This window comes from Callorhinchus milii, unplaced genomic scaffold, assembly GCF_018977255.1.
Source record: "Callorhinchus milii isolate IMCB2004 unplaced genomic scaffold, IMCB_Cmil_1.0 Scaffold22, whole genome shotgun sequence".
Lineage (NCBI taxonomy): Eukaryota > Metazoa > Chordata > Chondrichthyes > Chimaeriformes > Callorhinchidae > Callorhinchus > Callorhinchus milii.
The window spans coordinates 833,474-857,724 of record NW_024704763.1 but is presented as its reverse complement, the minus strand read 5'-3'; the positions used below and the strand labels follow the sequence as shown (position 1 = coordinate 857,724).

Sequence of the window (24,251 nt, the reverse complement as noted above, 5' to 3'; positions counted from 1 at the left end):
GGTTTGCTGTGAGAGGGTGACTGGTTACTGGGGGCTGTGGGGGGAGATGGGATGACGGCAAATGGTTCCCTACAACACAGGCACCTGGAAAAGCCGCTCTGCTCCAGACAGCCTCAGGGTGAGTATCCCTCCCTCCCTCCCTCCTCCCTCCCTGTCTGTCTGTCTCTCCATCTCCCTGTCTGTCTGTCTGTCTGTCTGTCTCTCCATCTCCCTGTCTGTCTGTCTGTACGACTGGTCAGTGCAGGGAACTCCCAGATTCTGCAGCAGCAAAACAGCATCAGTACAGGTCCAGACAACCCCCATCCCACCCTCTCCTCTCCTCTCCTCTCCTCTCCTCCCCGGGTACCAGCCCTCCTCTTACTCCTGCACTTTAGAGATTTCCACCCGGGGGGAGAGGAGGAGGAGGGGGCTGGGGGGGTGGGGGGTGGGGGGGGGGGAATGGTGGGGGATATAAAATATTAATATTTCTGAGTGAATTATTGATGTCACATCAAAACTCAAAAGCTTAAAGGAACGAACACCGGTCTGACCCGCGGTCTGAGTGTTCCCACTGATGTCCCTCTCTCTCTCTCTCTGTGTTTAGTAACACACTTGATGATGAGTCTGTGGGAAGTTTTTAAGGTGGTTTAACCCTCTGAGCACCATAGTGCGCTTGATAATCATTGATATATACCCCCCCCCCCCCCCGGGCTAGAGGGGGAGAGGGGGATACAAGCGCTCTGGGATGCTGTAAATGCAAGTTGTTGTCGTCTGGGGTCAGGCCACTCCAGGGGAGAGAAATTCCACCTGGTTTTACTCTGCGCCACTGTTTTCTGTCTTAGAATCCATCCGAATTCTGAACGTGTCAGAGCCGCGAATGGTGTGTGAGCCCAACCCAGAGACCGCACAGCGAGAAACCCGGCAAAAATAATAATAATAATAATAATAATAATATCCTCGATTTGATACAACGCCTTATCAAGTCTTCGAGACATCTCAAAGCGCTTCACAGGATACACTGTAAAGTGGAGTGACTGGGTCTTTTGTGGGTTGAAATCTCCTGATTTAAACACAGTGATAGACCCAAAGTTTCCCTCCTCACCCCCTCACCAGCAGCCTGGGTTGTCATGCCCCAGCGGGGAGATCAGGATACTATTGTTGCCGTGGGGGAGGGAATGGGGGTCTCAGGAAGCCCTGTGGGCGAGAGGCAGAGAGTGACGGTTACAGCCACCACCAAGCCCTGGACACCAGTTACTCACTGACCTCCCACACACTCACACCAGCCCCGAGCACTGACAGTCACTGATAGCACAGCACAGAGCACACACTGTTCACATCAGCAGCCAAGCACTGAGCACTGAATTCAATTCAGTCTCTCCCTCTGTCTCTCCCTGTGTGTGTGTCTCTCTCCATCTCTCTCTCCCTCTCGCTCTCTGCCCCTTTGTCAGCCTGGCTCAGTTGGTAGCACTCTTGCCCCAGAGTCAGTAGGATGTGGGTTCAATCCCCACATGGGGGCTTTGAGCTCGCACAGTCCAGCCTGATGCTCCAGTGTGGTGCTGGGTGTGGTGAGGTAGCTCTGGATTGCCACCCTTCACATTCGATGTTAAACCTCACTCCCCGTCTGTGCCCTGTTCGGGTGGACGTTAAAGATCCCGCGGTGCTATTGGAAAAGAGAAGGGAGTTTCTCTCTCTCTCCCGGTGTCCTGGCCGACAAGCCCCCCCAGATAAAATAGGTCGTTCACTCGGTCGATTGGAAGATCGCTTTTCCGGAGGTAATAATCATTCAAAAAAAAATGACAACAATTTGGACACTCGATCCACGACTGTTTGGGACACATTGCTGTGCACTTGGCTGCCGTGTTTCGCCCACAAAATATACAGTCACTCCACTTTACATTATATTCTGTGAGGGAATTATTATTGTAACGGTCACTCCAATCCACAGGAAACCCTGGGACTCAATGTGTGACATTTCTGACGTGATAATAAGGGGTGACATGGAACGCACGGATTATCGTTATTGTGACAGATGTTGCCATCCGAGGCTGGACCTCAATAGCTGTTGCTCCCTCCCTTCCCGGAGCAGTGTGTCTGCGAGGGGGAGGAGCTGTGTGAGTCTGCCTCTCCCCTCCCCACCCCCCCCCGCCCCCACCCCAGGCAGTCCCCGGGGGCACAGACCGGGTGTGAAGCATTGACGCAATGGCACTGCTCTACTGTACATTTTCCAAAGCACCTCTCTCTCTCTCTCTCTCTCTCTCTCGGCTTCCTATCGCACACAATGCGTTGTCTCTGTGACGCTGCAAATAACCTTTTCCATATCACTAACGACAGGACAATGGGAATTGGCTGTGAAGATTACTGCTGTCGTCGGGAATCAGACACAGACTGGTGGGGGTGGTTGGGGGAGTGGGGGGAGCAAGCTCTGCCTCGCCAATCTGTCAGTGGATTTATAGCTCTTTCACAGATTCCCCTCCCCCTCCGCCTCCACCAGCCAACCCTCGCACGCACATACAATCCTTTATTTTTTTCCCCCATAAAATATACAGTCACTCCATTTCACAGTGTATCAGAGAATCCTATAGCACAGACGGAGGCCACGTGGCCCATCGTGCCTGTGCTGGGCTCTTTGGAAGAGCTGCCAACTAGTCCCACTCCCCCCGCTCTTACCCCAACTAGTCCCACTCCCCCCGCTCTTACCCCAACTAGTCCCACTCCCCCGCTCTTACCCCAACTAGTCCCACTCCCCCCGCTCTTACCCCAACTAGTCCCACTCCCCCCGCTCTTACCCCAACTAGTCCCCACTCCCCCCGCTCTTACCCCAACTAGTCCCACTCCCCCCGCTCTTACCCCAACTAGTCCCCACTCCCCCCGCTCTTACCCCAACTAGTCCCTCTCCCCTGCTCTTACCCTAACTAGTCCCACTCCCCCTGCTCCTATCCCACAGCCTTGCACATTTTTTAAGTACCTGTCCAATCCCCTTTTGAAAGTTTCCTTTTTCGCCCTCAAAATAGAGTCACTGCACTTTACAGTATATTCTGTGAAGCGCTTTGAGACATCTAAAAGACGTGATAAAGCACCATATCAAATGCAAGGATTATTATATTAATAATATTATTATAAATGTCGAGGAGCCAGTGTTGCCGTAATCAACAACAAATGCCGCCGCACCTGGGCAACGTCCCGAGAGGAAGAGAAGAAGGAATTAAATGTGGGAAGGGTGTCATTGGTGGCGTTGGTGGTGGCGGGGGGGAGGGAGTGAGGAGAGCGCGGGCTATATTTAGGAGGTTGCTGCGCTTTGTGCACTAAGCCTCTTTCAGTGAATTATCGGCCATTGGATTCCACAGGTTTAGCGTACCCCCGGCCTTTACTCTGTGTAATGATATATTGGAAGCTACCAAGTCTGCAGGCAGCGGGGTGAGCCCGGGGTGGGGGGGGGTGGGGGGGGGAGCAAGCCTGGTGGAGGGGTGGGGGGGGGGAACCCTGGTGGGAGGAGGGGAAGGGGCAGAGCATCTTTCACCACAATCAGAAAGAATATGGATGTCACAGAGTGTTTGATGGCAGCCAATGGCACATAACAATGTTCCACAAACAGCCGTAGAGTGAGTGACCAATTTTATGTGGGGGATTGTTGGCCAGGACACCGGGAGAGGGAAACTCCCTTCTCTTTTCCAATAGCACCACAGGATCTGAACAGACAGGACCTCGGTTTAACATCTCATCCGAAGGACAAGACCTCTGACAATGCAGCCTCACCCCCAGCACAGCATTGGAGCGTCAGCTTAGGTTGTGTGATTCCAAGTCCCGACCTGGGGACTTGAACCCACAACCGTCTGACTCAGAGGTGAGAGTGCTGCCAACTGAGGCAAGCTGGCACGCTTAGCGTGGTGGGATGGTTTGAGAGCGGCTGGAATTCCAGGCCACGGAGACTCGTCAGCATTCTCAACGCCCTGTTAGATCAGAAAGGGTTAACTGATGGCGAACAGGAGCCTCATTAAAATGTGCCTGGTGTCAGCTCGTTTCTGTACAGCGTCAGAGATTTCCTATTTACCCCTCGTGTGGAACATCTGTCTGTCAGCACAGCTCGTTCCCCCTCCATCTGCCCACTCCCCCTCCCCCCCGGGTCTCCTCACCGTCTGATGGACTAGTCCACTGTAGCTCACACACACACACACACACAGCGTGGGCGAGGGCTGGGCTGGTCTCACACTGTCTCAGCACTCGCCCTTACAGCAGCTTAATCTTCTGTCAGCTTCTAACGACCATTTTAAGGTCCGTGGTCAGGTCAGCCGCCGTGAGGGAGAACCTGTCAGGAATGTCGGGCTGGTGAGTTTCTCTCTCGTTACATCTCTCTCGCTCTCTCGCTCTGTCTGTGCCTCGCTTTCCCCGACAAGATTAATTAATACCACTGCAGACAGCAGATTAATAATTATGAGGAAAACTATCTATTAGAGGCTGCCAGCCTGCGGCTGATTAGCAAACTGTACCCCAACGCGTGTCTGAAGTTGGGAGAGTGGCTGAGGAGCGAGGCGCAGACACACTCAGTAACTTATAGAGCAGAATTCTGTGTGTGCGCGCGTGTGTGTCTGTGATACCAGCAATAAAGTGAGACGTTGAAGCAAGTCACTGCGCTGTTTGCTGAGGTATTGATTATGTGCCACTCGGTGCTGTTTGGTGAAGGCTGGTGTGCGAGTGGGAAATACATCCACTCTCTCTATCGCTTTCTTTCGCTTTTGCTCTCTGTCTCACTCTGTCTCTGTGTTGCTCTCTTGGTTTCTCTCTCTCTCTCTCTCTCTCTCTGTCGCTCTGTCTCAGTTTCATGCGCTCTGAGACGCTACCCTGCCCGAGAGGCGCTTTGTAAATGCAAGTTGTTGTTGTCGCTCTCTCTGTCGCTCTCTCTGTATCTCTCTGTCTATCTCTTTCTGTCTCTCTCTCTTTCTGTCTCTCTCTGCTCTCTCTCTCCCTGTCGCTCTCTCTGTCTCTCTCTGTTCGCTCTCTCTCTGTCTCTCTCTGTTCGCTCTCTCTGTCTCTCTCTGTTCTCTCTCTCTCTGTCTCTCTCTCTCCCTGTCGCGCTCTCTCTCAGTGAGATCAGAACAATCATTCCCGGTTTAATATCTGATGGTCACGTGGATACCTGATATCTGAAGGCTCGATGACGTTTTAAGACAGAGGGTGACTTTGCCAAAAGATCAATGCAGCGAGCGCTGGCCGGGGGGGAGTGGGGGGGGAGAGGGGGGGAGGAGGGGAGTTATCTCACTCCAACTCTCTGAAAAGTGCCGACCGTGTAGTGATTGTGAGAAAGACCCCGAGAGAGAGTGTGTGAGAGAGAAAGAGCGAGAGAGAGAGACCCCGGGTTGGAGTTGGACAAGGAGCAAGATGTTAAGCCTCTCTGGTGGGGAAAGTGGGAGGGTGTAGGGGAGGTGTTCCTCCTGTGATGGGAAGCGATGAGTTTATGGCGTTGTTAAATATTGGATTCTGATCCATTTCCAAACCTGATCCGCGGATGAAATGGAATTAACAGGTTCAGAGAATTTTATTACATCAGAAATTCCCAGTTTACTGAACGCCGCCCGCAAGATCCTTGCTGTGACCTTCAAATCCTCCGCTCCTTCCCCCTCCCTCGCTCTCCCTCTCGCTCCCTCACTCCCTCCCCCTCACTCTCTCACTCCCTCCCCCTCTCTTCCTCGCTCTCCCACTCATTCTCTCACTCCTTCCTTCAATCCAATTTAGCACCAATCCAATCCAATACAAATAAGCATTTATATTTCATAGCGTCTTTCACACACAAATGGGAAATAATAATAATCCATGCGTTTGATAGCTCACCTTCCACGCCGGGAGGACCTCTCAAGCCTTGAGAAGAGGCGTCTCGGTGAGAGGACCGTGTAGAGTAATAACAACATCATAAAAATCAATAGATAAGCACGGAGTTTCTCTCTCCCGGTGTCCAGCTGACAATCCCCAGGTAAACTGGTTACTCACACTGTGGCTATTGGCACTGATCAGGCGGTCAGTGACCAGAGGGACAGAGTGGAGTTAAGAGAGTCACAAGAGCGAAAGGAGATCTTAGGAGAAATGTTTTCACTCAGAGAGTGGGTGTGGGTGGGATAACGAGGGATAGAGGCTTGCAGGAGGGAGTGAATAGTGATGGGGTGGGGCCGTGGTGATGGGGTGGGGCAGAGCATACGGTCACCTCACCCTCACCCCGGTTTGGTGTTATGCTCCGCCACTGTCAAGGGCTCTGGGACGCTGCCCTGTGCGAAAGGTGCTGTGTAAATGCACATTGTTGTTGTGGCAGTGAACACCTTGCTCCGATAGCTAAATGGCCTCTTTCTGGCTGGAACTGCCTCGGATTCTGATTCTATTCCTGTTTGGCGGAAACGTTGCTGCGAGAAGATGAGCTGCTGGGTTCGCGTACAAAACCCACAGTCACTACACTTGCCAGGCGCTCTGTGACATCCTTCTGGTGTGGAAGGTCAGGGGTCGGGGTTAGGATATATTATCCATGTTTTGGGGAGAGTTTGAAGACAGGGCTGGACATGAGCCAATGGCAGTCCCCACCTCCCAAACCCCAAGGGGACAATATGGTAACTCACACCCCATTGGTGCTGCCCCCCCCCCCCACCCCGCTGTGTGGTAGGATGAACCAGACTATCAGGGACGCCGCTGTGCTGAAGGAACCCAGGAGCGATGGGGTGGGGGGGGGTGGGGGCAGTCTATAGCTATGGTCACCTTCGCCCACGCTGCTTCCCGCTGCCTTCCAACAACTCCACAGAGGCCATGTGTGTGTGCGTGTGTGCGTATGGGAAGAGGCACAATATTTGCGCAGGATTTAAGTGCAGCGCTGAAACCTGACAGAGGACAGACACTGAGAGCAGCGGGGAGCAAACATATACTGTAACACCAGCGTGTCTCAGAGAGCAACAGCACATAATACATAATAATAATAATCCTGACATTTGATACAGATCCTTATCACGTCTTCGAGACATCTCAATGCGTTTCACAGAATATATTGTAAGTGAAGTGACTGTATATTTTGTGGGCGAAACGCGGCAGCCAATTGCGTACAGCAGCGTCTCCACAAACAGTCGTGGATTGAAGTGGCCAATTTATTTTTTTATTTTAAAGGGATTATTATCCTGGGAAAAGCGATTCGCCAATGGACTAACAACCGGGTTCCTATTTACTGCTGGTAAACAGAGGCGTGTGTAGTAAGAAAAGTTGCCCAATGTTTCGCCCCGCCCGGGGAATCGAACCAAGGTCTCTCGCTTGCGAGGCGAGTGCTCTAACCACTGAGCTGCAGGACTGTAACTCACAGGTTGAGTTACACACAGAGCAACGCACGGTGTGACACAGGTAGAGTGTGTTACACACATTGGTCTCCGCTCACCTGTGCTCTTTTTCCACCTGTGATTAGTTAAGTACTACAACAATGTAAACCTTTGCACGACAGTCAGTAGGTGAGAGCGATCGTAAACACAGGCCACGGACTGTAACAAAGGAAGAAACAAACACATTAAAACAGGAATTTTCAGCTGATAAACTCAAGATGCCAGCGTGTAAGCTGAACCTCCATCTGTCAGCCTCCGCCATCCGCTCCAATTAACTCTCACCATCAAAATGTTTGCTCGGGAAATGACAAGACTGTGAATCACTCCAGCTCCCGGCAAGATCCTCATCTCGCCAATCCCACTCCCTCCGCCAATCCCACTCCCTCCGCCAATCCCACTCCCTCCGCCAATCCCACTCCCTCCGCCTATCCCACTCCCTCCGCCAATTCCACTCCCTCCGCCAATCCCACTTCCTCCGCCAATCCCACTCCCTGCGCCAATCCCACTCCCTCCACCAATCCCATTCCCTCCACCAATCCCACTCCCTCCGCCAATCCCCTCCCTCCCAGTGACACCTCCTCACTCCCCAATGCCTGCTGTCACAGGGCGGTAGTGTTGTGACTGTGTGTTTTGTGTGTGACGGTGCCTCTGACAGTGCATCGCTCTGCGGAGCACTACACTGGAGCATCAGCCTGGACCGTGAGCTTAAAGCCCTGATGTGGGGGGCTTGAAACCCACAAGAGTCTGAGGGTGCGAGCGACCGAGCCTGGCTGATGAGGAGCAGTTGCCGGGTGTGATCACGTCACGTGTAAGATGCCAGGAGTGAGATTTACTTCTAAAATAGAACAAAAGTCTATTCTGGCGCTGGCCTGTGTGACACTCACGTTAATAATTAAGGTTTAGAATCTTGGAATTGATATTCAAGAAATTCATAGCTCGGCTCCGTGTGGTGCAGTGTGTGGGGAGTGGAGAGGCTGGAGTGGGGAGGGGGGCAGGGGGGAGGGGACGCTCGGGGTAGGGGGAGGATAGAGCACAGACACTGAGTGGGGGGGGAGAAGGATATTAAATCAGCTCTGAAATGCCGTTCTTAATTAGATAAACTAACTCCTCCCCCACCTTACCTCCCCCCACGGGGGGGCACCAGGTTCTCAGCACGAGGTCCGGTTACTGGGAACCTGCTCTGATGATAAAAGCTTCTGAACAGCTTTGAAATCTCTCAAAGGCTCATAAATGTCAGGCTCTGTACCTCTCCAACCCCCAACCACCAACATCACCAACACCACCCCAGGCAGTGTGACCCAAAGCTACTCGGAGAAGGGACTATTACCAGCATTGCCCCCCACTCTCCCCCCATCCCCAGCGAATGTGATGCTGGGCCGAGGCAACTGCTCACTACTTTATTCTCTCCACTTCTACAGGCACCTGGGGCTCGGGGTTGGGGGGTTGGAGGTATCAGGTATAAATAGCGGAGTTGAAGGGTCAGGTATAAATAGTGTCCCTGGGGCTGGGGTTGAGTGACACTGTGTGTTACTGTCCTCCCCATGTGGCTTGTTTTCCGTTCCCGGCCCCCACGGAGCTCCTCACAGGCTGATGACAGGCCTTGTTTTTGAGCAACAGAGCCCCAAACCCTCACAGGAAGTCTCCTCCCAGCAATCCCCAGAGAATGGGATGGGAATAGCTCCCAGTCAGCCACAGCTCCGGGACTCTGGTCCTCACCACCTCATTGAGACGTCTCAAAGCGTTTCACAGGATATACTGTAAAGTGGAGTGACTGTGTATTTTGTGGGTGAACGTGTCAGTCAACTGCACAGCAGTTTCCCACAAATAGTCAGGGAGTGAGTGATTGGCTTTATTTGGGGGATTGTTGGCCAGGATACCAGGAGAGAGAAACTCTTTTCTCTTTTAAAATAGCGCTGCGGGATCTTTAATGTCCACCTGAACAGGCAGACAGGACCTCGGTTTAATATCTCATCTGAAGGACGGCACCTCCGACAATGCAACACCCCCCNAGCGCTGCATTGGAGCGTCAGCTTAGACTGTGTGATTCCACTCCCGACGTGGGGCTTGAACCCACAACCTTCTGCCTTGGAGGGGAGAGTGCTGCCACTGAGCCAGGCTGACTTCACTCTGTACCTCGTGTGTACATGGAGGTATGCAGTGAGTACACAGTGTGTACACCGTGAGTCATGAGCGACCGTCTATTCTCCTGTGAAGTTGGGGCTGATTCTTTTTGCCAATTTCAACTTCGTAAATTATTCATATACTTTTGCAAATGAAGAATAGACGGGAAGATGTTGAGAGTCTGGGAGGGGCAGGAGTTAGAATAACATGTGAGAACAGTGGGTGCAATTTACTAACCAGACAGTTTCACTGCAGTCAGTCTCCCTGGAGTTGGTCAAGTTTAGTCACCAAAATGTTCTGCGTTCCACCAATAAATTAATAATCCTCACATCCGGAGTATCAGTTTGTGTATGTGTGTGAGGGGGGGTGGGGGTGGGCGGGGAGGGATAATACCTCATTGAAAGCCCCCATTTCTCTGGTTGGAGTCAACGGCAGCCATCAATGTACGTGTACAATCTGCCTCGAGTCTCTTTGGCTCAGGGATCAGAGCCTGACACTGAGACCAGCAGCTGTCCTTAGTGCTGAAACGCTCTTAACTCCAACTCCCTGGTGTTTGCCAGCCTTGTGCAGCTTGGATTGTTATAGTGCCCCTCACGCAGGATAGATGTTAAGAACAATGTAATTGTTCCCAATAATAATAATAATAATTAATAATAATAATAATCATAATAACCCTGACCCTGATTTACAGGGATCCCACTTGCCTCTGATACCAACGACCACAAGTCACTCCCTCACTCGCTCCCTTCCCGCGATGAAATGTGTTGTATTGTGCAGTCGGAAGCATTGGTGAGTGACAATACTGGGGGTTGGGGGGTGGGGGGGGACTTGCCATTTGTGAGCTCGGTTTCCTCTTTAAAGAGAATAAATTGAAAAAATCAAGGCTTTGTCACATGTACTTGAAATCTGATTTCGCTCCCCACGTGAATGCTCCACATTTCAAGCAAGAGAACAATGAATATTTCAGCTCCTGTGTCGGCTCCTGGTAATAGTTTCAGTGAGAAAGAGCACCAGCCCTGGGAGCTCGTCACGGCTTACACTGGTATTAACAGCAGTGAGTCAAGCCGGTGAAAGGCCAAGGCAAATCCTCTGTCAGAGCAGGGCTAGAGCAAGACTGGAAGAGCAGGAGAGGAGACAAGTGGAGTCCTGTAGCGTAGTGGTTAGTGCACTCGCCTCGCAAGCAAGAGGACCCAGGTTGGATTCCCGGCTGGGCGAGTAAGGGCAAGTTTCCTTACTCCACAAGCCTCCGTTTACCGAGCAGTAAGTAGGAACCTGGTTGTTAGTCGATTGGCAGATCGCTTTCTGGGGAAATGGTTGATAATATCCAAGATCAGCAGTGGTGATGTGGTGCAATGTACAGTGTGCAATGTCTAATGGACAGATACTTGTCTAATAAACACTGCAGATTTCATACAGAGGGCAGAAAGCAGTGATGAGGAATGAAACCAGGTAAGGAGGAGGGGTTGGTGGGGGCACTGTCAGGTGGACTGGGATCATTCTGGTCAGTGGAACAAAAGATTAGGTCACGTGAGGCGAACTTAGTGATGTGGCGTTAACTAATGAAAACAATCCTCAGGGATTTAACATGCGCCCACCCCTTTAGTACACCTGAGCCTGTGTCCTTGGTCTCACAGCTCTGGGATTCTCATCAAATTTGTTACGTTTCCAATGTATGACATCAACTGGAAAAAGCGCAGAAAGCAAGACCTTAAGCATCTGATAATGAGGAGAGAGAGAGAAAAGGCCAGATTTTGAGCTCACAGTCCTGCTGTGGGAGGGGGGGTGGGGAGCTCTGTATCATCAGAGTTCCCGTCCTTAAAGCAAGATGGCAAACCGAGGTCCCATCTGTGCCTATTCAGGTGGATGTTAAAGATCCTGTGACACTGCTGGAGAAGAGGAAGGAGTTCCTCCTGGTGTCCTGGCCAACAATCATTCACTTCATGGCTGTTTGTGGAGCATTGCTGTGTGCATATTGGCTGCCGTGTTTCACCCACAAAATATACAGTCACCACACTCTACAATATATCTTGCGAAACGCTTGAGACAGCTCGATAATGTGATAAGGCAGTATATCAAAAGCAAGGAATACTATTATTAATAACCTTGGGGAAAAAAACTGTTAAATAATACAGTTAACTGACACATCGCTACAAAGGCTGTGATGTTCTAACAGACAACGGGACTGCATTGCCTCATAATAACTGCGACTCTTTCCTAATTGGATTTGGGATTGAATTTGCTGCAACCAGTAAACGGAGACTCTTGCTGTGTGTGCACAGCTCTGCTCCAGTCTGCTGAGTCAGGCTGCGATGCTGTGTGAAAGCCAACTCTGCGCTGCCCTGACTGCCTGAAGGGCAAATGCTAACCCACCCTCGCTCACACCATGCCCTGTGCTGCACAGGCTGAGTCCAGCAAAGCCCCACACAGTAACTGCAGTGGGGAGGGAGGGTGTACAGAGGGTTACTGGCTCAGAGTGACGGCCACCTGAGTTACAGGGTGTGTGGAGCCAGAGAGGAGAGAGGTAATTACAAGTTGTTGTTGTTGTTGTGGTCAAGACGCTGAGGCTATTTACGAAGAGATCAGGAGGAATGAGGAAAATAATGGGTGAAAGGATCTTTCTCACTCAAACCTCTGTATGCACTTGTGCGTGACCATGTGTGTTTGTGTGTGTGCATGCGTGTGTTGTATGTACATGCGTGTGTCTTGTGTGTGCATGTGCATGTGTGAGACCTTGAGAAAGGTTGATGTTTGGGGTCTAACCCTTAAGCAGATTTTTCAGCTTTATGGGTTGGGGAACCAAAGAGAAGGGAGTCTCTCTCCTGGTGTTTCTGGCCAACAATCCCCCAAATAAAAAGAATTGGTCACTAACCCCACGGCTATCTGAGGGAAGTTACTGTGAACAAAATTGGCTGCCGAGTTTACCCATAAAACATACCCCGTCACACACATAAAACCATTTACAGGATATCTCTGTGAGGCACTTTGAGACACTGGGATGATGTGATAAGTCACTGTATAAAATTTCACGATTATTACTATTATATGAAACCCCCAATGTAATTGACCCACCTGGGTAGATGTTTGTCAGGTCAGGGTATCAAGGGATACGGGGCAAGGGCGGGTAACTGGAGTTGAGGTACAGATCAGCTATGATCTAATAGAATGGCAGAACAGGCTCGAGGGGCTGAACAGCCTACTCCTGTTCCTATCTTCCATGGGCAACCATGTAGATGGGAGACGTGGCAGAGGAGCTCAGACTGACACTCTTAACACACAAGGTTAGAGAAAGACTATAAATAAATAGTGAAGAGGAACAGTGAGGTCTCATTAATCTGCTTGTCATGTTCCCAGTTGCTGTCGACCTACTTTAGCTCGCATCCTGTGTATGTACTATAGATGCCCCCTACTCTCCTCCCCTGGCGATCACACGAGCCTGGCTCATGTCTGCAGTAACCCCCTCTCCCCCCCTTGTTCGGATTCTGTTTCTTCACCGATTACAAGATTAGAAACTTACAACACAGAAGAAGGCCATTTGGCCCATCATGTCTGTGCCGGGCTTAGTTAGTAACAATGCAAAACAAACACCACACAGGCCAGAGTGTTATATACAGGCTAACACACAGGCCGGAGTGTTATGTACAGGCTAACACACAGGCCAGAGTGTTATATACAGGCTAACACACAGGCCGGAGGTGCTATCTTTCGGATGAGACACTTAAACAAAATAGTGAGGTCCTGTTTGCCTGTGCAGCTGGATGTTAAAGTTCCCGTGGCACTATTTAAAAAGAGAAAGGAGTTTAGCACCTTATCACATCGTTGCGACATCTCAAAGCGCTTCACAGAATATATTGTAAAGTGTAGTGACTGTATATTTTGTGGGGGAAATGCGACAGCCAATTGCTCACAGCAGCGTCCCCACAAACAGTCGGGGATTGAGTGACCACATTTTATGGAGGGATTATTAGTCCCAGAAAGTGATCCGCCAATCGACTAACAACCGGGTTCCTATTGAACACCAGGTAAACAGAGGTGTGTGGAGTAAGGAAACTTGCCTAAGGTTTTGCTCCTGCCTGAACAAATAGACAGAATGTGAGAGACAAATGATAAAATAAATGAGGTTCACTGTTGTCTTTATAAAACAGCCACAAACACCAATTAGCATTGAATAACAAGACAATACAGGGTTGACTCTTCTTTTGTGAGCCCGAAGCTGGTAAACTGTGAGCTGCAGTGTAATTGGAGATGGTAATTAATGGTTAGGGCAAGTGGTCACCGGGAGACTGCCATCTGCTCACCTATTATTTCAAACATTAATTAAGTTTGTGCTTAACAAATTCAAACCAGCCGAGTGCTGGGGATTCCAGGATTACACCTGAAGTCACACAGCTGGGCTGTCTCAACCCACCCTCCCAATCAACTGTAAATCCCTGTTGTGCTCGGAGCTGGAGAGGAAATAAATAACAGGGAGATTTACGTTTGATAATAATCCTGACATTTGATACAGCATCCTTCACAACGGGAGGGAGGACGTTTGAAACCTCTTTGTGGGATTACAGTGACCTTTATACTCTGATCACCTCTTTTTACCCCAGAATAAAAGGTGACCATTTATCCTCAAGGAGAAAGTCCGGGTCAGCCATGCTCTGGCCAGAGGGTGATAAAGTGTGGGGTCATAGCCTTGAGCTCACAAACCAGACTGAAACTCGCTCCCCCCGTCTGTGCCCCGTCTGGGTTCCCTGAACCGTTCAGGCGGACATTAAAGACCCTGTAAGTCTCATGGGAGAGGAGTTGGTAGTTTCGCTCTCGGTGTCCTGGCCGACAATATGAATCGGTCACAAAAACAGAAGTTGCCGGGAATCCTCAGCAGGTCAGGCAGCATCTATGGAGAAAGGAAAGTGAGTCCACGTTTTGGGTCCGCGACCCTTCGTCGGAATATGAATCGGTGGTTTGCTTCGAGACTGTTGGTGGGAATCTGCTGTGCGCAAGTGGCTGCCTTGTTTTGCCCACAAAAATGGCTGTTAGACTTGAGAACAATTCCCCTAAACTAAACGCTTCAGTTTGTGAAGGATGATGCCACCGGGCAATAAGATTCAAGTTCTCTCTTTGGGGAAAGGGGAACTCGCTAACGAAAGAAGTGGTTGAAGCAGATCGTGTGGGGGTGTTAAAGAGGAAGCTGGATATATACATGAGGGAGAGGGGAATGGAAAGCTATGGGAGGGAATAAGGAATGGGAGGAGACTCATGGAGTATAAACATCATCACGGAAGGGTTGGGCGAATGGCCTGTTTCCGTGCTCTACAGTCTGTGTAAATCGTTCTCGCGGGCCAGGCTGGTGTCTCTCAGTGCGGAGAAGGAGGAGCAGAAAGCCATCAGTAAAGGCTCATTTGCCACCATCTTCGGAAATCTTCGCTGAAACCAAACAACACACGCTGGCCGGCAAAGCTGCTCAGTGGACGGGCAATCGCAAAGATTAGGGCATTTTGGGAAGACATTAATCGCCTGGGGAGGGACATCGCTGCGTGATTTAATGAGGAGCTGGGTGACTATCTGGGGGAGAATGGGGCTCAAGGTTAGAAGGAGAAGCAAAGAGAACGCAAGAGAGATAATCATACGCTTTATAAAAGATTAATGCCTTCAGTCCTTGGCACATAAAAACGCCTCCCTGGAATTGAGTTAGTGCGAGTGAGTAACATCAGCTGTCAGCTTGTTGTGGAGCTTGACTGGAGTAATACAGCAGCCACACACACGCACAGCTCTCTCCCTCAAGTGCTGACAGTGAACAAGAGTGATAAAGTGGGAGAGACTGGGACAGGACATGCCGGGGGAATGGAGGGGGATGGGGGTTGGTCAGGGGTGGGGGGTGTTGGGGGCATGGGTTTGAGCTGTGACCAGCTCACCTCTGGGCAGTCCTTGCTCACCACCGGCCCGCACACTGCAGCATGGTAGCTCATTCCGTTTTCTCTGCTTCTCTCCCCCTCTCACAACAGGCTCTAACCTTACGGACACGTCAGGGAGAAGAAGTGACGAGGCTGAGTCCTAGTCACCGGCTGCAAAAAGGCTCTCTTCATTTCCTGTCTCTTCAAAACGCCGGTGCTGACTTCGCTGCAATAGACGCCCGTGGCCTTTCCTAAACTGGGTCTTCCCAGGAGAACGGCTGAAGATTTCAGGACTGAGCTCAGAGCGGGGCGGAGGGGGTGGGGGCGGGAGCTGAGGCCAGGAGTATGTGTGTGTAGCTCGGGAAAGGCCGGACGAGCGCGGGCTGGGCACGAACGTGATGGACGACGGTTTTGGGAACAATTTCTTCGAGGGAGCCAAGGAGATCGCCAACGAAGCCAAGCGACAGGGCAGGATGCAGGATCCCTGGACACAATACGAGGCGGGGGGCAACGAGATGCCCCCCCAGGATGGGGGTTACCCCCGCACCCAGGAGGACGGGGACAGCGACGCCACGGAGGGGCACGACGAAGATGACGAGATCTACGAGGGGGAATATCAGGGGATCCCTCACCCCGATGACATCAAGGCCAGTCGCATGGCGGCCACACAGCCAATCCCGGATGAGCTGAGGGACCGGGAGGACCTGATGGCGGAGCGGGTACAGGATGAGGAGCAGCTCGCACATCAGTACGAGGCCATCATCGAGGAGTGCGGGCACGGGCGCTTTCAGTGGACGCTCTTCTTCGTGCTGGGGATGGCGCTGATGGCTGACGGGGTGGAAGTCTTTGTGGTGGGCTTTGTGCTGCCCAGTGCCGAGAGAGACATGTGCATGTCCAACTCTAACAAGGGCATGCTGGGTAAGTGCCCCGGGGGGAGTCCGCAGGGCCTCTCCGGGGCTGAACTGGCGACAAGTTTGTCAACAGAATGTGGGAATCGAGCCCCCCCACCCCCCCACCACCCCGTGACTGTCTCATTTGCCCCAAATGGTCATTGTTGGCGTGTTGGAGCCACTCTCCCCACCCCCCACTCTCCCCACCCCCCACTCTCCCCACCCCCCACCCCCACCCCCCCCCCCACCACCACATTAGTGGGGCATCAAGGCTTTTAGGTGCTGGAGAGTTAATATATTTTTTAAAGAGAATAACGTTTTTGAGATGATTTGTGCAGGTGACACACTGAAAGGAAGCAAACAATTGGCTTTTAACCTAGCGCCTCATCACATCACAAACTCACCTCACCGGCAATTACTGACATGTGTAGTGACTGTTTCGTTGACAGGGAGTGAGCGAGCGAGTATCAATCCTCGGGTCACTGTGAGGGCAGAGCTGGGGGATGGTTCCTGGTTGCAACTCAGAGCTTTTTAGCTAATGGAAAGTGTCCATTAAAGCCCCAGTATTGACTCGAGTAGATGTATCCTGGGTTTGGCAGTCGATTGAGCAAAGCGTCTTCATTAAAAGAGCAAAGTGCTGACACTGCCTCCCAGTCAATCATAATAATCCTTACATTTGATATAGCTCCTTATCACGTTGTCAAGACGTCTCAAAGTGCTTCACAGAGCTCACTGTAAAGTGTAGTGACTGTACATTTTGTGGAGGAAACGTGGCAGCCAATTGCACACAGCGATGTCCTACCAACAGTGGTGGATTGAGTGACCTGAGCTCCTGGTTTGTACTGCCCTCCGCTGGCGAGTATCCAGTATTGCGCTGTTCAGGCAATTCCCTGTCTGTCTCACTGCAGAGGGAAGGTGTAGTAATAATAATAATAATAATAATCCTTGCGGTTGATATAGCGCTTTTCACGTCTTACTTAGGAGAAGCTCTATTCCGCTGGTGACAATGATTTTTAGGAAGAAACAGATCGGCCGAACGGTCAGGACATCAAACTGCTCCAGCAACCATGTGACTGGAGGGTCTGACATTGGTTGGCGGGTTGGGTTCAGTGTTTAACGCTGTATGTTGTGGCTGCCTTATTGCAGTGAGCGGTGTGGGAGCGCTGGGTCAGTGAGGTGTACTGAGGCTGGTGGCTGACTGGCTATGCCTATCCGGCCTCTTCCCGTGTCTTGCAGGTCTGATCGTGTACTTGGGGATGATGGTGGGGGCCATTGTCTGGGGGACTCTGTCAGACAGAATGGGCAGAAGATACTGTCTGATCATCGCCCTGTCCATCAACGGGGTCTTTGTGGTCTTCTCGTCCTTCGCTCAGGGCTACGGACTCTTCCTCTTCTGTCGGCTGCTCTCGGGCATGGGGTAAGTGAGATACCTCTGGGGGGTGACACTGGGAGACACTGGGCACAGAGGAGAGAGGAAATGAAGAAGAGAGACAGTTGTCTCTGAGTTGGTCAGCTCCACTCAATAATAATAATAATAATAATCCTAGCATTTGATATAGCGCCTTATCACATTGTCCATTCAGCCTCTCACGTCTTGAGCCATTAACATCACATTTATTATAAAGGCCGCTTTTCCAGCTCTATCTCTCTCTCTCCCCACATCCCAGTGTTTCACTTCTCTGCTGTAAACAGCATATACAGTTCACTTTTGAAGCCTTGTGTGGATCAGCCTCAGTAGCTGATTTGCAGGACTGAATTCTAAACCCTGAGAAGCCTGTGAGTTCCTCTCTCCTCTCTCCTCTCTCCTCCCCGGCTTCACTTGTCAACATCCTCCTACTTTGCTGGACACTGCTGTGCGCAATTGGCTGCCGTGTTTTGGCCACAAAATATACAGTCAATTCACTTTACTGTATAGTCTGTGAAGCGCTTCGAGACGTCTCGACGACGCGATAAGGTGCGATATCAAATGCAAGGATTATTATTGTTATTATTTGCTACATGTCAGAGACGGTCTGTGAGTCTATGATCCATGTCCCCGGAGCTCTGAAGTTTTTCCTTGCTCTCTCTTTCTCTTTCTCACACATTCTATCTTCCTCTCTCACACTCTCTTCCTCTCTCACACTCTCTTCCTCTCTCACACTCTCTTCCTCTCTCACACTCTCTTCCTCTCACACTCTCTCTTTCTCTCCTCAGTATCGGTGGTTCTATCCCCATCGTGTTCTGCTACTTCACGGAGTTTCTGTCCCGGGAGAAGCGAGGCGAGCACCTGAGCTGGCTGTGTATGTTCTGGATGATTGGGGGTATCTACGCCTCAATGATGGCCTGGAGTATAATCCCACACTACGGTAGGTCCAAACCCACCTCCAGTGCAGCTTCACCTGCACAAACATCTTAACATTAATGTGTAGCCTACATTACCACCTGTCCCAGGCTACACCACAGCAATCCAGCACCCTGGGTGGGGCTAACACACTGGGGGAGGGGCTAACACACAGGGCGGGGCTGACACTGTGGGGCGAACACACTGGGGGAGGGGCTAACACTCCATGGCGCTAACAACAACAACAAGATTCCATTTATAGAGCGCCTTTCACGTCGGGAGGACGTCCCACTGTATGGGGCTAACTGGGTGGGGTAACCCACTGAGCGGGGCTGACACACAGGGCGGGGCTAACACACAGGGCGGGGCTAACACAGGGCAGGGCTAACACACAGGGCGGGGCTAACACACAGGGCGGGGCTAACACACAGGGCGGGGCTAACCCATTGGTGGAGGGATTGTGTAATAGTTTTATAAATACAATATTTGCACTGAGTTATGGTGGTTCTGTCCAGTCCAATAACATTGTCTATCTGACTCTCCCCGGGACCTCAGTAAAGACTGTCTCATGTGTAACGGCTGGTCTGGGGCCTGGGGTAACGGCTGGTCTGGGGCCGGGGGTAACGGCTGGTCTGGGGCCTGGGGTAACGGCTGGTCTGGGGCCTGGGGTAACGGCTGGTCTGGGGCCGGGGGTAACGGCTGGTCTGGGGCCTGGGGTAACGGCTGGTCTGGGGCCTGGGATAACGGCTGGTCGCTATGTGTTTCAGGCTGGGGCTTCACCATGGGGACCTCCTTCCATTTCCACAGCTGGAGGCTCTTTGTGATTGTGTGCACTCTGCCCAGCATCTTGTCTGTCATCGCTCTGATATTCATGCCAGAGAGCCCCCGATACCTCCTGGAGGTGAGTGAGGCCGAGCGAGAGCCTGTAGCTCAGTGGTTAGAGCAGTTGCCTCGCAAGCGAGGGAGCTGGGTTCGATTCCCGTGCAGGGTGAAACGTTGGGTAAGTTTCCTTACTCCACAAGCCTCTGATTTCCTAGCAGTTAGCAGGAATCCGGTTGTTAGTTGATTGGCGGATCGCTTTTCTGGGATAATAATCCCTTCAAAAAAATAAGTAAAATAAATAAATAATGTGGTCACTCGATCCACAACTGTTTGTGGGACAGACGCTGCTGTGCGCAATTGGCCGCCGCATTTCACCCACAAAATATACAGTCAATTCACTTTACAGTGTATCCTGTGAAGCGCTTTGAGACATCTCGAAGATGTGATAGAGCGTTGTATCAAGTGCAGGGATTATTATTATTACTTACTAAGAGATCTGGTTAATCTCGTTCTTCTCAGGTGGGCAAACATGACGAGGCCTGGATGGTTCTTAAGCAGGTTTACGACACCAACATGAGGGCTAAGGGTCACCCAGAAGCTGTCTTCACGGTGAGTCGTCAGCTTGAGGTCAGGGGTTGTGGTCTGCTTTACCTTTGGCTGTTTTTTTATTTGTTAACCTTCCCCCCCACACACCTCTTCTCCCCCTCCCCACTCGCTCTGGCCTGTCAGCCCTTCACATCCACCCGTCACCGACTGCTATAAGGTTCTTGTTGTAACTCCGTCTGTCCAGCGCCTTGGGACATCCTCCCGACATGAAAGATGCTATACAAATGTAATTTTGTTGTTGTTGTTGTTAACTCTACTCCATCCCTCCTGTTCACAACCCTCAGCTCGGATTCAAACCCTTGACTATCCAGCGCTTGGGAAGACTCCCAAGGTGAAAGGCCAGCGCTGGGTAAATGTAATTGGTTTTTGTAGTTTGGGGGAAATCAAAGCTTCTTCCTGATGCGCGGGGGAGGAGAGGGGAGAGAGAGCTTGATGCTCCCTGGGTCAACCCAACCCAGTGTAACCCAGCCCAGCTCAGCCTACCTCAGCCTTACTACAGGAAGAGGACACACAACTTCTTCTGCTGTGATGAGGAATGAGCAGGTAAATGGCGAGAGAGGAACTGTGAGAAGGATGGCGAGTACTGAGCAGATCTCCCTGTTGCCTTTTCAGGTTTCCCACATCAAAACCCCGAAGCAGATCGATGAGTTCATTGAGATCCAGAGTTCCACTGGCACTGCGTTCCAGCGCTGGCTGGTCAGGGGCATGACCGTAGTCAAACAGGTACAAGTGTGGGGCAGGCACTCTATCTGTTTGTACTGACGGAGAATGTAATGTGTGAAAGGGGAAAGACCGGGGAATGGGGTTAGAGTAGAGAGCTCCAGTGGGGGGGAGCGAGCACCAGCACAGACACGATGGGGAGAGAGAGAGCAGGGAATGGGGTTAGAGTAGAGAGCTCCAGTGGGGGGGAGCGAACACCAGCACAGACAAGATGGGGAGAGAGAGAGCAGGGAATGGGGTTAGAGTAGAGAGCTCCAGTGGGGGAGCGAACACCAGCACAGACAAGATGGGGAGAGAGAGAGCAGGGAATGGGGTTAGAGTAGAGAGCTCCAGTGGGGGGGAGCGAGCACCAGCACAGACACGATGGGGAGAGAGAGAGAGCAGGGAATGGGGTTAGAGTAGAGAGCTCCAGTGGGGGAGCGAACACCAGCACAGACACGATGGGGAGGGAGCAGGGAATGGGGTTAGAGTAAATGAGCTCTTGTGGGCAAGCGAGCACCGGCACAGACACAACGTGATGAGGGAGTGTAACCATTATGATCTTGTGAGTAGTATATTATTGGTGAGCAGATGTCCTCATGTGTTGCAGGTGTGGGAGAATATTTTGCAGTGTTTTACGCCCAGGTACAGGATGACCACATTGTTCCTGGCTGTGGTGTGGTTCACTCTGTCCTTCAGGTCAGTGTCTCTCGCTAGCTCTCGACTGCCCTGGCCGGGCGTTTGTGGAGTCCTGTAGCGTAGCGGTTAGAGCACTTGCCTCGCAAGCAAGAGGACCTGGGGTCGATTCCTGGGTCAGGGAGAAACATTAGGCAAGTTTCCTTACTCCCACATGTTTCTGTTACCTAACAGTGAGTAGGAACCTGGTTGTTAGTCGGTTGATGAATCGCTTTTCCGGGGGTAATAATCCCTTAGAAAAAATAATAATTTGGTCACTCAATTCACGACTGTTTGTGGGGACACTGCTGTGCGCAATTGGCTGCCGCGTTTCGCCCACAAAATATAGTCAATTCACTTTACAGTATATTCTTGAAGCGCTTTGAGACGTCTCGAAGACGTGATCAGGCGCTGTATCAAACGTAATGTGTTGTTCTTGTTGTTGTGGCGTTGGTTGCCCTGCCTCCTGCTCACAGCTACTATGGGTTGACGGTGTGGTTCCCGGACATGATCAAGTACTTTCAGAACGAGAATTACCATTCCAAAATGAAGATCTTCCACCAGGAGCACGTGGACCGTTTCACATTCAACTTCACCCTGGAGAATCAGGTCCACACTGACGGCCAGTACATCGACGTCAAGTGAGTGACCAGCGGGGTCAGGCCTGCACAGCACCGAGCCATAGTGCCTTCTGCCTGTGTAACGCAGCCCAGCCTATATGGGGGGGCGGGGGGGTGAGGACTGTGTTTATTTAGTGCTAATTTCCTCTCTGACAGATTTATCGGGATGCACTTTAAGTCGGTGACCTTCAAAGACTCGCTGTTTGAAGATTGCTACTTCGAAGACGTCACGTCCATCAACACCTTCTTCGAGAACTGCACCTTCACCTCCACTATCTTCTACAACACGGGTGAGCGTGGGTCTTCCCTCCCCGTGTCTGTCCTGTGATTGTGCTCCGAGCCTGAACTGGGGCCCCCAGCGCTCAGCTCGGTCAGTGTCACAACACTGGTAGCTGTTGTGGGGGGATTGTTGGCCAGGAGAGAGACTCCCTCTCGCGCCCTCTACCTCAGGGTATTTACCCCGGTCTGAGCTCCCAGGCTCCTCGTCAGCGCTGGCCAGAGAGACACGCCAATCCCCCCCTCCCCCGCCCCCAGCTAACCAATCACGCCACCAGCTCACAAACAGCGCCTCCTGCTGCCCCCGCCTGGTATTTCCCCACTTCCACTTGACTCCTAACGTCTCGTCTCCTCTGCTGCAGATCTGTTCAAGACTCGGTTCATCGACAGCAGGTTCCCTAACAGCACCTTCCTGCACAACAAGGAGGGCTGCACCATCGACTTCAGCGACGATGCTGAGACGGCCTTCCTCACCTACCTGGTCAGCTTCCTGGGCTCCTTGTCTGTGCTGCCAGGCAACATCGTGTCTGCACTATTCATGGACAAAGTGGGGCGGCTCATGATGATTGGTGAGTGGGTCCTCTCCCAGTTTCCGGGATCTCACAATCCCAGGATTCCCTCCCGCCCTCTCTCCCTGCACTCCCAGAACAAGCGCTGTGGGACGCTACGCTGTGTGAGGGGCACTATATAAGTGCAAGTTATTGTTGTTGTTTGTTACGGAATCGCCCTCTAGCTCTTTGAGTGTGTTTCAATTCACTTTCCTCTCTCCACCTCCTCTCTGTTCTCTTCGCACCTCACTGCTCCACACTCTCCCAGTACACAGATGGTTTTAGTGTTTGGAGGCGGGGGGGGGGGGGGGTGGGCGGTGGTGACGGTCCCGTGCTGTACATGTTGCCGGCTGAGTGGAGTTGGGATACTCTGCATGGAGCGAGCGAGTGAGTGAGAGGCGATGGTGAGGGAGAATAACAGTAACGTGTTGTTATTCCTGCTCCACAGGTGGCTCCATGCTCCTGTCCGCCATCACCTGCTTTTTCCTGTTTTTTGGGAACAGCGAGGCGGCTATGATTGGGCTGCAGTGTGTGTTTTGTGGGGTCAGTATCGCAGCCTGGAATGCTCTCGATGTGATCACAGTCGAGCTCTACTCTACAGACAAAAGGTATGTAGCATCCGTGCTCTCTGACATGTGAGGTAGGGTGAAGCCTTATGTAAGTTTCCTTACTCCACACGCCTCTGTTTACCCAGCAGTGAGCAGGAACCCGGTTGTTAGTCAAATGATGGATCACTTTCCGGGGGTAATAATCCCTCCAAAAAACGAAATGTGGTCACTCAACCCAAGACTGTTTGTGGGGCCGCTGCAGTGTGCAATTGGCTGCCACGGTTCGCCCACAAAATATACAGTCAAGCAACTTTACGCTGTATTCTGTGACGTGATTTGAGACGTCTCAAAGATGTGATAAGGCGCTGTATTCTCTCCCGCTTGCCCCTCAGTGTAACTCAGCCTCTGTCTTTCCTCCGCGCAGGGCAACAGCCTTCGGAATTCTGAACGGACTCTCCAAGTTTGCTGCTATCCTGGGAATCTCGATATTTGCCTCGTTTGTGGAGATCACCAAGGTGGTCCCCATCCTGCTGGCCTCCCTCGCGCTGGTGGCAGGAGCTCTCCTCGGCCTCCGCCTGCCAGAAACCCGGGAGCAGGCTCTGATGTGAGGGACTCCTCCCCTGCTCCCCCCCCCTCCCTCCCCTCACTCTGCGGTGAGGAGCCCCCCATCCCTCCCCACACCCCCACCCTAGTGAGAGGGCACCCACTCGCTTCCTTCTGCACAGCTGTTGACACCAGCTGCCCTCACAGCCTCTATACCCCCCCTCCTCCCCCCCACCCCCCCAGCACTCACTCTGTGTCCCCGCTCTCATATAAAGGGTAGTTTGTGGGAATCTGGAACTCTCTCCCTACCCCACAAGGCTGTGAATAGTGGATCCATTGAAAATTCAAGACTGAGGTGGATAGATGTTTGTTAGAGAAAGGATATCAAGGGATACGG

At 51.7% G+C, this 24,251-nt stretch overlaps 1 protein-coding gene across 2 annotated transcripts; it reads left to right on the top strand.

Annotated features, from left to right (window-relative positions):
- On the top strand, nucleotides 1-23,919 carry LOC103188368 (synaptic vesicle glycoprotein 2B). Of its 2 annotated transcripts, none has more exons than XM_042342999.1 (13): nucleotides 1-118; nucleotides 15,419-16,225; nucleotides 17,434-17,614; nucleotides 18,391-18,542; nucleotides 19,285-19,418; nucleotides 19,859-19,948; nucleotides 20,558-20,668; nucleotides 21,255-21,343; nucleotides 21,796-21,960; nucleotides 22,096-22,229; nucleotides 22,578-22,784; nucleotides 23,212-23,371; nucleotides 23,736-23,919. In XM_042342999.1, the coding sequence occupies exons 2-13, from the start codon at nucleotides 15,706-15,708 to the stop codon at nucleotides 23,917-23,919; spliced, it is 2,127 nt and encodes a 708-aa protein (XP_042198933.1). In that variant the 5' UTR covers nucleotides 1-118; nucleotides 15,419-15,705. The 2 variants fall into 2 exon arrangements, with proteins under 2 accessions (XP_042198933.1, XP_007906531.1); XM_007908340.2 differs by lacking the exon at nucleotides 1-118 and adding an exon at nucleotides 4,253-4,302.
- Nucleotides 23,920-24,251: the final 332 nt, after the last annotated feature.